This window comes from Ammospiza nelsoni, chromosome 1 (assembly GCF_027579445.1).
Source record: "Ammospiza nelsoni isolate bAmmNel1 chromosome 1, bAmmNel1.pri, whole genome shotgun sequence".
NCBI lineage: Eukaryota > Metazoa > Chordata > Aves > Passeriformes > Passerellidae > Ammospiza > Ammospiza nelsoni.
In genome coordinates, this window is record NC_080633.1 from 127,297,371 (window position 1) to 127,311,582 (window position 14,212).

A 14,212-nucleotide genomic window follows, 5' to 3' on the forward strand; every position below is an offset into this window, starting at 1 on the left:
TGGGATTCCCATTTTACTAACTTTACAATACCTTTGCCTAGTAGAGATTTGGCTAGAAACAAGTACAAATCACTTACTGAAGTCATACTTTAGGACTTCCAGAGCTGTCTTGGCAAGACAATGAAAGTGGTGTTTCAAGGAAGAGACTTCGAAATGTGTGAGATCAGACTTAACGAAGTCAGAAACAAGGAGGGGTGGGCAGAATAAATCAATCAAGGTCTTAAATCCGGGTTTGAAACACATAGTTAGCAAGAAGTAAAGAAAAGGGAAAGGAAAAATAAAAAAAAAGAGAGAAAGAGCAGTGCGAGAAGTGAGGAGGACTAGGTTTCCCCAGGCTGTGAGCAGGGCAGAGAAAGAGAAAGGACGAGGAGGCTTTGCGGGCAGAGGAGAAGCCCGCCGAGGAAGAGCCTGCAGGCGAAAGCATCAGCGGCTCTGGGGCCGGCCGGCGTTAGGGCCCGGCGGAGGCGGGGGCGCGGGCCGGGCGGCGCCAGGGCCGTGCGGCGGGAGGGCCGGGCCGGCACCACCCACGTACCGGGCCCCGCGCCGCCGCCGCGCATCCCCGCGGAGCCCGCACGGCCCCGCCGCGCCGCATAAAGGGAGCGGGCGGCGGGGGGGGGCCCGGCGCGGACACCGCCTGCATGTGCCCGGGAGCCCCCGCCGCCCGCCCCGCCGAGCCCGCCCGGGGCTGCCCCGCGGCGCGGAGCCGCGCTCGGGAGCCGGCGGCGGGACGGGGCGGCCGCGGGAGGCAGGGGGGGACGGCTTCGCCCCGCCGTGCCGCGACCCGAGCGCGTGTGGGCGGGGAGCGCCCCGCGCCGGGATAAATAGCGCTGTGCCCCGGCTGACAGCCCGTCCCGGGGAGCGCGGGGCCGACGGCAGCGCTCGCCCTCCGCCGTGGGACGGGCTTGGGGCTCTCGGTGACTCCGCTCCGCGGTCCCGCTCCTGCCCCGACGCTGGCTGTGATTTTTCTCTGTCTGTCTGTTTGTTTTTGGGGCGAGCCAGAGCAGTGGAGGACCAAGAGAGCCCGGGTCCAGGCTTTTCACCTCTCTCTCCCCGCAGCACAGGGGAGATGCTGGAAGCGGTGGTGAGTTCGCAGCGCCCGAGAAGGGCGGCGAGAAGCGTGTAAACTCCTGCGGTCCCCAGCGGCAGCCGCTGCCCCGCGACCCTCCGCCGGCCCCTCCTCGCCCCGCACGCCGCCGGCCTCGCCGCCCCTCGCTGCCGCCGGAGGAGGCTGCCCACCCAGCGGCCCAGGATGCAGTTTCGCCTCTTCTCCTTTGCCTTGGTCATCCTGAACTGCATGGATTACGGCCACTGCCAGCCCGGCCGCTGGAGACGCAGCAAAAGAGGTGAGCGAGTGGCGCCGGCGGCTCAGCCGGGACGCCGGCCGGGGCAGCCGCGGGGCAGGGCCGCTCCCCGGCAGGTGAGCCGCGCTCCGGCTCCGCGGCTCCGGGCGGGCACGTGGGGCGGTGGCGGGGCCGAGCCGGGGCGCGGGGCCGCGCCCGCCCGGCCACCGCTCCGCGGGGCTGCTCGCCGCCGTCCTGTGCGGAGGGCGAGCCGGGAGCGGGAGGAGCGGCGTGGACGCGAGCTCCGATGGGAGGGACCGGCCGGAGCCCGGGGCAGCCGGGGACGGGAGTGCCGAGCGGTAGGCGCGCTGCCCCCGGCCCCCGCGGCGTGTCCTCCCCCGGGGCCGGTGGAGCCGGGGTCTCGCTGGGAGCTGCCCGAGGCGGGCAGGGCACATCGCTCATGTCGCCGTCGCTCCTGGTCCAGCGGCTCGCGGCTGCCGGGGATCGCTGTTAGCCCGCGCAGTTAGAGTGGCGTGTCCACGGGACGGACTTGGAAGCTGCTTTCCGTGGACGTTTCCGAGGCAGAGAGGCGGCTTCTCCCCTCCATCCTCCGGTACCGCCGTGCCCTTCCCGCGGGGCTTGGGGAGCGCTGCGCCGTGCCCAGCGCCCGGGGCAGTGCTGTGCCGCCAGCTCTGCTGAAAACGTGCGGATCCCTTTGAGGAAAAGACATAAACGGTGCGTTGGGGCTCCATCGGTTTCCCTAAACGCTGATGTCGGGATGCCGGAGCTCCGAGCCGGAGCGGTGCAATATGCCAGTACAGCTCCCGTGTGGACGGAGAGGTTACTGCAGCGCCTTCCGGCTGGCAGCCTGGCCGAGGGGCTTCGGCTGTTGCTTTTTTACTTTTTTTTTTTTTTTTTTTTTTTTTTTTTTTTTTTTTTTTTTGAGTGGTGGGGAGGTTCACCTTTTATAAAATGTTTCATTATCCACATATTATGAATTAATATTTTCTGTCCCTTTTGCTGTTATTTTCTTGGCCATGCATCCTCTTCACATTTCTAAAGTTCGCTGAAAATCAGGTAGCTCAAGCTGCTGAGAAATTTCTGAAAGAATTGCACTTTTAGTGGTATTATTTGGAAGGGGAGGGACTTAACATCTCCAGTGTTAAGCTGCTACAAATTGTAATAAAACTGTGTGAAGAAAATAGTTTGCGCTTTTGTGTGTATGTCTCTTTCAGAGTAGGTGCAAATAAAATTGTAAGGCATTTTGGTTTTGATGATTTCCAGAGTTTAATTTATGTGTGTGTGTGGCTAAAACGATAGCAGTCCTTTAAAGTGACCAGACTATCTGTGCTAACAAAGGGTATACTGTGTCTTTAATTAAATGTGGAACTACTTAGAGTGCTGGCTAGACAGCGGAGGGTGATAGTGGTATTTCTGCTTTACAACAGAGCTTAAGGGCTGCATTGTGGGAGTACTGAAATGAATAGACATCTAACTCAAGTTGTGTGAATTGTCTTCTTACAAAAACTTAAGCTGGTTTTAATTGATCTCATGTTCACTGATTGATCCTAGACCAATTGTTGTGCTTGTTGAACAGTTGGCTTTTTCAAAGGAGATTGATTTAAATTAGTTTTTAGTTTAATTATTGGATAAATACGATCAGTATTGACAGTTGACTTACTGGCTCTATTTTGTGCCATCACCTATGGGTTTTGTTTTGGGCTTTGAAGAATGCAGTCTTTTTCAGTTAATAAGTATAAAGAAGTAAGCATAGCTAGTTCTAAGCACTGAAAGCACAATCTAAGAATGTATTCAAATTATAATAGGTATTTGTCATGACACATCCAGTCTGAAGTAATGCTTTCGTACATGACTCAAAATTCCAATAATTTCACAATTTTTCCGTATCCCATCTGCAAATAATCAGGCAGTCACTGTGGGGTACTGGCAGTTAAAAGTTCTCTGGCATTCTGTTTTGTCTGTTACATGATCTCAGATGCTCCATAATATCGTTTTCTTAATGAAATACAATTTTTGGCATAGATTAAGTCTTGTGTGTGGTAGGAATCAATTACATTCCGTCTGGAATTATGGGCAAATATCATGTGTAGCTGATTTTTTTAAAGCAGCTAAATGTACAATAAAGTTTAAGTGTATCTGCCTGTATTGGCGTTTGCTTGGATTTGTTGCTGGTGTAGAATACTCTAGTAAAGAAGACTTAAGTAAAATTGGGGAGATGTTCCCAGAATTCCTCATTTTCCATCTGCAACCCTTTCCCAAATCAAGGCTTGCAACATTGCAGTAGAAGCAGAACGATAAAATAAGGTTTAGAAAGTGGTTCCTACCTTGCACTGATTTGCGTTTTGCTAGTTAATGTCACTTCACTAATTTTTTTCTGATAAATACGTAATAATCAACATTCTTTACTTATTCCACTGCTGCTCTTAGTTACTTTTTCAGCTCATTAGAATATTGCTTTGCATAGTTGGTCAGAACAGAACCTTACTTTCCTTAAAACACCTCACCAAATTCTCCCTCTGGAAGTTGCTGCCCTGAGCAGAATTGAGGCCTTTTTGCCTTTCCTGCAGGAGATATTTGAAAAGCCATTTAAGAGTTGCCTAGCTGAAAGCTGGGTGGTGTAATATCACAGCTGGTTTAGCCTAATCTTTCCTTTTCTTCTTGAATTGTATAACTTGGCTTTTTGTTTCTCTTGTAAGCCTTCTTCAATGAAAATTTATATTTATTTTTCAGATTTCTCTTTAGCAATCATTATAAGATGGGCAGCTTCATGTCTTAGCATTTCACTGAATATCACAGGGTACATGAAAGACCAGTGTGTTTTCCCCTTTGAGATGTAATGAAAACAACTTTTCCAAAGAGTACCACAGGGTAAAATGGGGGTGCATGGGAATGGAGACTCTCAGGGAGGCATGATGGTATTCTGCAAAAGTTTCGACAGAAGAGAATATAGGGATCATTATAAACAGCCGCCAAGCACCAGATCCTAACAAAATTCCCCAGGGGGAAAAAAGTCAATATGATAGTAGTCAGTGCCTGCATTGATGGGGAAACTCAGGAGTCCACAGAGAGGCTCTCTACAGTTCATAAGACCAATGTTGGAGTAATAAAAAATGCGAATGGGACACATTCACACAGTTAAACCAGAAGTTGTTTATATCCAAGTACTCAAAACCCGTGGCTGTAAAACCACAGTATCCAAGTACTCAAAACCTGTGTCTTTCCCTTCAGGTCCTATTCATGGAGTGTCATGAGGGCTAAGGTGAATACTTATCTCCTACGTGCTTACACTCTGTGTTAGAGGTACATAAAAGAGGTACACCTGTGGCCATGAGTAACTAAGGAGTGACAGTGATGATGGCAAAATATACACAGGTGGAAACAGGATGAGTGCCTGGGGCAGGAAATTTCCTAAGTGTTTCTCAGACCTCAATACAGCTTTGTGCACAGCATTTATTGAAGAATATGAATATATGGAGGGGCACATTCACTGGGTTGAAAATATGTCAATTAAATTTTTATCATCTTAATAGAAGATGGGAATCCTGACTACAAACCTGTTATTATTATAGGAAATTGTTACATGGATTTTCAACTAGAAGAAAAACCTGCTTGGATATTGGGGATTGTGATTTAGCTTTCCTATCAAGGTATTTACCTGGGATAATCTTGGAACCTGTCTCAGCTGGATTGTATGGTCAAGCTTTGGGAAAGATAGATGATTTAAGCATTAGAGAAAAAGAAAACTCTGTTGGATAAACTTGACTGAAATAAATACCATATCTACTTTTACAAGCACTGTACTAGCTCCTAAAGAGAAATTTATCTCAAAAATGTCATACTACATGACTTTTAGTGTCTAGCATTATCCAGATATCCTAGCTGTTATTAGCTATCTCCTCTCTTTGAGGTTGAAACATGTTTTATGTTTGAAGGACAGTTAATGTTTTTATCTCCAGGTTAAGACTTAAAATTCTATGTGGAAGCAGTACTTTGAGATACTTTTTTTCCTCAGGTGTGACATTAAGCAGTTGTAACAGAACCTGTGAAAGAACTGAGTTGTGCTAACACAAGTGGTAATTTACCAGGCTCTCATGGTCTGGAGAAATGCTTTGGAACATAGCTTCTGTTCCTCAGGCCTGTACTTAGGATAGTTACTGATCATTCTTTATACATACATTGTTACTACAGCAATAGAATATCCAAACCCTGTAACCATTGAAAAGTTACAACTTTCAAACCTTTGGCTATTTACACTTATTACTGTCTTAAACTGACGGAAATCAAAATTTCTGTGTGAATGACTGAATACTAAACTAGCTAATGATGCAGTCAGTGTTACTGAGGATAAGCAATGCTCAAACAGATTGTGAAGATTTGCAGGAGAATGCTCAAAGCACCAAGAGCAGGATTCACTGTCAAAATAGACATCTAAGGTTAGGGTGTTTGATTCAGCTTCCCAAAGTTGGTTTTTAGTGCTGCTTATAATATTTAAAACATCTCCTTCTGGGCTTGGTATGTACGTGACTCTCTTTAGCCAGCAGAGGCTGGGCAGAATATCTTGGGGCAGGTCCTGTGCATTTGGCACCTTTAGGTGTCCCAAGACCTGTTACTGGGGGAGCTAGAATTGGGGAACATGTTCTGGCACAGTGTTGGGCTGTGTGTGCTTTTCCTTGCCTGCATCCACCCCTTTAGGTCCCATTATGGGTCACTTGGGTTTAGGATGCTGGGCTAGATGGGTGTGCCTGATCAGACCTTGAGGTCTGTGTCCATGCTTTTGTGCTAAAACCTGCTGTAAGATTTACACTATGATAAAGAACTTAGATTTGTATGCTTGATAAACTTGTCTTAACTGTATATTTTCCCCTTTTAGGGGATGGAGGGGATTTTATAAGGCTTGGATGAAAACTCTCACTAAAGCAGCTCAAAATGCATGACAGATACTGAAAGGGAGTTTTTACACTAATATGGGGACATTATGATGATAAAAGCAAGAATGCAGTTTCTCAATTCAATGTGTCATTTACAATATACAGGCCAGCATAATTACTATGTTAAAGTATGTTAGCATTGTGTTGTTTACATAAGCTGCCTTTAAAATATGGAAGATATGAAATTATTTAAAAGGTAGAAAGTGGAAGAGGTGTTTGTGATTAAAATTCAAAGAATAAAGATATAAAGGGCTGTTTTCTTTGTTGGGTTTTGTCTTTCTCTTGCTCTTTCTGCCAAGACTCTGACTACCCCATGGAGGCCTGCATTTAATTTCTGATAATCTAGCTGTTTTTTAATACCAAAACCTTAAGCTAACTAGAGGGACTCTCTAGTCAAACCTGCAAATCATCACAGGCTGAAAACATTGCCCAACTTACCATATCTCCAACTTGAAAGCTTATAACTTACCATAACATCCTTTCCAAAAATGCATCCTTGATTTTGAATTCTGGGGAGGGATTCGTGTGACTACAGGTAACTATCTGGAACATGAAGGTCTATGTGTTCTTTTATGATTGATCTACTTGGTGCAGTCCATCAAACCATTGGTACAATTTAACTTATCCCATGGTAGATGCCTGCCTTTGATCAGATAAAGCATACCCCTAACTAAATAAATATAAAGTTACCTAATTACCTTTATCTGTAATTGAAGTGTGGTTCAGCTGTATATGTCTTTAGTGTTAGCCCCTGTACTAAATTGAAATCAGCCTTTAATGAGAAAGGATCCACTACCTATATTAAAATTAAATGTTGGTGCAGCTCTTAACTTTAACAGATACAGTCCCTGAAAGTTCTTGTCTCTCCTGTGTTAGAGATTGATTTAGTTTCAGGTATTTTTTAATAAATTCAGTTCCTCAAGCATGCCTTTTCTTTTCACCTCAAAGTTTTGTTCAGGCACAGTTGGAGAACCTTCTGTATTTGTCTAGGCTCCAAGTGTTTGCTAATCCTTTTCTTAGTGAAGAGCATGACTTCGTAAGTATTGGCTGTTGGTAAGGCACAAATGTAACAGCTTGATCCTTTCATCATGGACTGCTTTAGAAACTGAAATTAGGTGCTGCCATGGTTTGTATACTCGTTGTATTTGTAGTAATGCAGATGTAATGCTTTGGTGTCAGTGTGGTGCTGCAAAGCAATTTTGTGCAAGAGGAGTAAATCTATCACTTTTTGGGACAGCAGTGGTGGGTTTAAACCTGTTCCCAAGTTATTTTTGGCGTAGAAGATGGAATAGACTTGGTATCACATTTTGATACTTGGATTCTAACAAATACATCTTAGGAAGGGAGGTGTTGAAGTGTCACTTGGATCCTGCTGCTGGTGAGCACCACAGGGCAGATGCAGAGCTCTCTTTCCTGCCTACTCGATGGCTTTGTCCAGGCAGCTCCACCCATGATGACCACTTACTGGTCAGACTTCAGTGTTACACTTGTTGAGTTTTGCATATCTGTGGGCAGTGAGGTCCCTTGTAAGTATGACTTGAATTCCAGCTGTGCCACTTTACTCTCTCTGTGTGGGGTTCCTGTCAATTTCTGCTAATACTTTTCGAAACTCTGAGGAGAAATGAAGTTGAAATGGATCAGGGTGGTGGTCTCTGCTCTGTTTGCCCCAAAAAGGCAGATGGTGATACAGCACAGTGTAAAGCACAGGAAAGGCAAGAGTGAAAGCATAAGTTTGCCAATTCTCTAATGTCACTTTTCTGATGAAGTTGCTGCAGTGGAGGGGGTGGGTGGGAGGGAGGAATTAAAATAAATTGGTATGTATACATAATACTATTTCAAAATATCTAATTGGTGTGAAACCTCTGCTCTGAACATGGAATGGAGATGACAAGTGTAACTCCTGTGAAATGATGGAATATGATATTTCCCTCTGTAGATTTTCCTCTGAGCCTAAAAGGATTTGAGACTTTAGTTGTATGTCCTTACTTTGGGATTTCTATGCCTTAGCACTTTGATTTCAAAGAGCTGCACACATCTCTGACCTTTGTCTGTCAAATTGTGGTCCATGGAGAAGCTGCTAGCATCTTCTCGATGTGTAGAGATGACACTGTCTCATCCTTGTGTTTCCACCTAAATACCCTTGAATGAAACACTCCAGTGAACTTGTATAGCTCTGCTTTAATCTTATCCTATCTTGATGCAAGTGCTTGTTACTTAAATTCGAATTTAAGCTGAAAGTTTTTTTTAGTGGACAGCATATGAAAGATTGGCAGTTAAATTTTCTGAAATTTCCTCTTGTTTGTGGACTTGAATGTGCAAAAGGATATAAAAGAAGGAATGGAACTATAGTGTGGGGAAGAGATTAATTTTTATGGGAAAGCAGAGAAGCAATTAGTATTTAAGGTACCTTGATTATCTGATCAATGGGTGGTTTTTAAGATCTGGTGAGAAGTACAAAAACCCTTCATGCTCTTTGTTTCAGTAATTAATCTGTTATGTATTTCTTTTTGAAATACAGATTTCAGTAGAGCCAAGTACTTGATGTATCTCTAAGATTTTGTCCTTCTTTGAGGAAATGTTGTCTCCATTCCTTCCTTTTTTGTTGATATTATGGGATGGCTATAAGACTGTAACTAGGGAAATGTAAGGAATTGCAAGTTACAGAATATTTAGAAGAGTTGTGCAGTTCTGTAATTTTGTTTCAAACACCACCCTCCCCGCCCCTCACACTTTCAGGGGAGTTGTGTGTGATTTGATAAGGATAATGGCAAATCTCATGTACAATTAGCATATATCCAAAAATGAAAGTACTTTTACTGTGATTTTCTGCTTGTAAAAATATTTTTTCTCTGTGGGATTTACATCTAAAAAGAATCAAAAGCACATGGTTTAAGGACTGAGTATGAAATTTACCTTGCAAAAAATTTTATCTATTTTTTTTTGTGAGTATGGTCAAGATTTTCTCCATTGTGATGAAAACTGAACCCAAACATGGATGTAATGAGGTGGAGGAAGGGATTTGAAGATAAATAATGTTTGTGATGTTGGCTTTTAAGGTTTTTTTTTTGATCACTGGACAGTTGCATGAGCACTAACTGCAAAGCAGACCATGTGCAGCAATGAAGACAGTGTTTGTGCCTTTTTATCTTGGAAGACTTGCACTGCTTTTACACTGCAAAGGGACAAATGTATTTGCGCAGTGCTGCCATAAAATAAAAACTTCCTGATCCAAGCACATTATTTTCTTTTTTGAGTTGAAATGCTGGCTGAAATATGTTGCACCCAAACATACGCTCTGCAGTAATGTATGGTCTTCTCAGCGTATGGTTGCCACCTTTGGAATACCAAAAAAACCCCAAACTGGCCACATCAGACAAATGGCTGTTGTGCATGCACAGATTCATCTGCACGTGTATAGCAGCACTGACAACACCCATCACATCCATACCAAAACATTATGGGCAAGATGGAAACAACTGAAACAGCAGCTGTGCTTATTAAAGATAGATGTTACTGATTTGCCCTTCTTTCTGGAATTACTCAAAAATTTTGGTAGATACCATATGTTTTTATTATAAACCTTCCAACTTAGACAGTGTTTCCACTGCCAAGCATGTGGCTGTGACTCTTTTGAATGGGCACTGAAGTTCCATCATCTTTTGCTTTATCTATATTGAGGTGGTACTTGATCATCCCAGCTGAGCTGAGGCCCTGCAGTGCTGACATGACAGACTCTGAACTAAGGTCACCAGAGCAGAAATCAGAAATCTGCCTGGATTCCCTTCCCATAGCAGGCATGTTCTTGGTCCCTTCATGTGAGCTAGTTCAGACTTGGTTCACATCTCATTTTACACAATGCACACTAATAATGTGATGGGCACGGGTTCAGTTTTGACTCAGCAAGAGTAACTGTAAGCTGGCACAATCACTTTGCACATGAGGTTCTGTTCACAGCACAACACCGCAGCTGCTGGTTTCAGTTTTAATAAAGCTTTTAGCAATTATTGTACAGTACTTACAACCAGCCTCTGATCTGAGATGTTTCAGTCTTGCAAGAAACCTAAACCTAAAGAGCGTTTCAGAGAGCATTTGCTTATTTATTAGTTAGCATCAGGTTATGTGTTTTATTTTCACTGGGGACATTCTCAGGAGGGGATTCTACCTCTAAATTTGCTCTCCTATCTCCTCCAAAATGGTCAGCGTTCTCTCCCCTACTTTGTTGAGTGCAGGGAAAGCTGACTCTCTGAGGGACATCTGAGGGAAGGCACCTTTTGGAGTAGGGTAGCTGTGTGCCTTTGCTGTTGTGATGTACTCCTGTGGCAGCAGGACAGTTCTTCAGCTTAAGTTTCTTTCCTGGGCCATGCAAAATATGCCTGGCCTGCATGCATCTGTCTTGGTCTTTTTTAAGTTGTTCAGCAAATAATGATTGTACGTGCATACAGTCATTATTATACATTATATGTTTGGTTTTACCTGACATGGTTCAGTGTTGGGAATTCTGCCTCCCTGCTAAGAGGGTACCTTGAGAATGTCAGAATCAACTCTATCTGTTTTGTTTGTCTTCCTACCTGTAAAGCTTGTGGCTCATATGTTCATATGTATGTTCATATGCATACTCATCATATATATATACATCCATGAAAATGGTAACAGAAGATAAATTCTTCCTTTCTGTAAATGCTAAGCAGCTTTCCAGTGTGAAATCTTATGGCAGTAGGGATGTAAATAATGTCAGTATCTAATTGAAGTGGTGCTTCTAGACAGGTGCTTTAGTTTCCAGCTCTATTTCTTACAGAACTATTGCAATATGCTGGAATGCAGCATCTTTGCTGATGCTGAGCTGACGCTGGGTCATGATTTCTCTTTTTAGCTATAATGGAACTGCAGAATTCCAAGTAGTTATCATAATTCTTTTATTAGTTGCAGAGTTTGCTGAATTTTGTCTGTGGCCTTCAAAGTTGTTTTGGAATTTAGTTTTAGGAAATGCTTATGGCTGTAGTTAGGAATTAAAATGAGAGGGATCTCCAATATTTTTTGTAGTGTTTAAAGTTACTTTTTTTGGTTTTCTGTAAAGCTTACTTTGATTCCACTTTACTCTGTTTTTTTTTTTTTTTTTTTTTTTTTTGTTGGTTTGGGTTTTTTAATGGAGATTCTTATAGAAGTAGCAACTATGATTTTCTTTGATGCAAAATGTGTGGTGTGAAACTGAGAAGAAAATCTGCAAAATCTTATGTTTAGGTGAACAGAACTTGTAGACCACCTAGTCTAGTGTTGTACAGATGTGAAGTAGTAAAAATATATATACTCCTTTTGAAGGATTCAGGTAAATAAAACTGACACATGGAGAAGAAGAAGAGGCATACAATAACCTTTTTTATTAGTGGACAAAGCTGGGCATCTGATCTGTAGTTTTGATTCTCAGATTCATCCATATCCCCTGGATTATTTAGCCCCTCTGTGCTGAGGGCATGTACTTGCACAAAAAATAAGTATTTTCTCTATTTCAGATTAGTGTTCATCCTCATCCATATCTCTTTGAGCAAGAAAGACCATTTTTTCTGTTATTGTTCTGCATTTGTGCTGTGTATGCTCTATCCATCTCTTGCAACCCAAGACAAAGACTTGTGTATTATATCAGAGGGAATCTAGTTTTGCTCAGCTTTGAGTACAAGAAGAGGATTATACTGTCTGTTCTTCTGCTAAAAATGTCTTGTTAATTGCATCTTGTGCCAGCAGTATTCTGGAAAATACCCCCAGCCCAGGGGATATCAACAAGCTGGAGAAATCAAAAGAAACCTCCCGAAGTTCTACAAGACATTCAAAGCCCTGCACCTGGGAAAGAGCAGCCCCAGACATGACTGGAGGCTGGGGGGCAATCGGCAGGAAGGGCTCTGGGGGACATGGTGGGTGCTGTGCTGAGCGTGAGCCAGCAATGTTCCCCTGCTGCAAGGAAGGCTCCTGGAGTTCTGGATTGCCAGCAGGGCATCATTCCCCCTTAGTCAGCTATGGTGACTATTTTGTAACCCCAGGACTCCATTTCCACACCTATGAGACGCCCATCACTTCAAAGGGAAAACACTCTGAGCACTCTAAAACACTATCACAAAACAGAAGAACACATGATTTTCGAAGTCAGCCCTTCTCTGGGCTCCTCAGCACTAGAGAGAGTTCAACAAAAGAACACGAAGATGATCATTGGACTGGAGCATCTCTCCTGTGAAGAAAGGTTGAGAGAGCTGGGACTGTTCAAAGGGGTTCTGGTTCTCATCAATGTAGCTGAATGGGAGGGTGCAATTAGGTCTGGGCCAGGCTCTTGCCTGGTGCTCAGTGACAGAACAAGAAACAATGAGCACAAACTGAAACACAGAAGGTACCCTCTGAACATCAGGAAAGACTTTTTTACAGTGAGGGTCACTGAGGACTGATATGTGTTGTCCAGAGAGGTTGTGGAGTCTCTGTCCTTGGAGATACTCAAAAGTCATCCACATGTGGTCCTGGGCAGCTGCATTGGTCTGGCCCTACTTGAATAGGACAATTGGACCAAATGGTTCTTTTCACCTCCAGAAGTTCCTTCCAACGTCAGCCATTCTGTGAAAGATAGTTTGGAAATATATTGGGTACCTGGCTTGAGCCTGCTTTTTTCTTTTTAGTAATAGCCAGCTGTGGAGAGGAAACAGACAATTCATTCCTTTTAGAAATCCTTAGGATAAGTGACAGAATCATACACAGTTGCAATCCCCTTAATGTTGTTGGAATACTAAAATCAACCCAAAGAAGATTCTTAGTATTTAGCAGTAGCACTGGTTGTCATAAAAATGGGATTCTATGTCCTGGTGGTTTTCTATCCCATCAGTTCCTTGCTCCCCCATTTTTCTTCTCTGTTATCTGTAATATTTACAGATAACAAAGAGTGTATTGTGAATGTAATAATTAAGATACTAGACCTAACTCTGGTCTCCCTCATTTTGTTGTAAATCTGGGGATGATGTCAATCTCTCTCAGGCACAGTGGCTATTCCTGAAATGGTGTTTGCTCTGGGATATTGTTGTCAATTTGCTGATGCTATATTTGAGAACTCTTTAATTTAGCTCTTTCATCAGACTCCTGGAAAAAGTGTTGCTGCTTTCAACTTTTATTTCAGTTATTGTAATTAGCAGTGGCATCAATATGTAGGAGTTTATTTCAGCTTTGGAAGAGGCTTTTCTCTAACTGCTTTCCAAGCAGTAACTAAGTGAAACTGCTGCATATTGAGCCTTATGTAACATGAGGCTCATTGGGTAAAATAACATTAGTCTGTGCTACTTAAACACACTCTGGAAGGCTTAAGGAGGAGAGGAAGGAAAATATTTGAAGAGATCAACTGGATGTGGTTGAATACATGTAATGTCACCTGAGAAGGATTAGAATTTGCCAAAGCTTGACCTGAACGAAGACCTCCATTTAGGGCTTGTGTTCCTACCAGATCAACTACAGTGGTTTTTCTATGCACAGTTCTCTACCAGCAGAGTAGAGCGAAAGAGTCCAGTGATTTACTTGGCTTCTGTGTCTCAGATGTAGTAAGTTAAAAAAAAAAATTAAAAGGTCTCAGTTTAACATTCCTTCTCCTTATTAGCTGCAGCTGGCTTTTTCTAATTACTAAAGTCAACATTTTTTTCATCTGCATTCTGTTGCTTTTATCTTTGCTGGGAGCTCAGTGTATGCACTCTGGCTGATAAGCAGCTACATGTGTAGTTCATATCCATAGATGTGGACAGCTTCAAAAAATACATGCACTGACACTTCCAATTCCAAGAGAAGACCCAGTGGAGTAGTTGGTAGCAATGGTACCTCATCCACCACGGTATTTGCTTTCTGATTATGTGGTGTTAGCAAACCCAATGACCTTATTCTTAATAACATGATTACTGTGATTGTGTTTTTGAAAAATCATGTGTTCTTCTGTTTTGTGATAGTGTTTTAGAGTGCTCAGAGTGCTTTCCCATG

The 14,212-nt window shown here is 43.4% G+C and overlaps 1 protein-coding gene across 1 annotated transcript in view; it reads left to right on the top strand.

The window, feature by feature from the left end:
* The first annotated feature begins 1,089 nt into the window (after positions 1-1,089).
* The window catches only part of RSPO2 (R-spondin 2), a 62,689-nt gene continuing 49,566 nt past the window's right edge, over positions 1,090-14,212 (top strand). Inside the window, exon 1 of the mRNA XM_059477631.1 lies at positions 1,090-1,343. Within this exon, the coding sequence (XP_059333614.1) occupies positions 1,250-1,343 (94 nt within the window). The 5' untranslated portion in view covers positions 1,090-1,249. The remainder of the gene's footprint in view (positions 1,344-14,212) is intronic.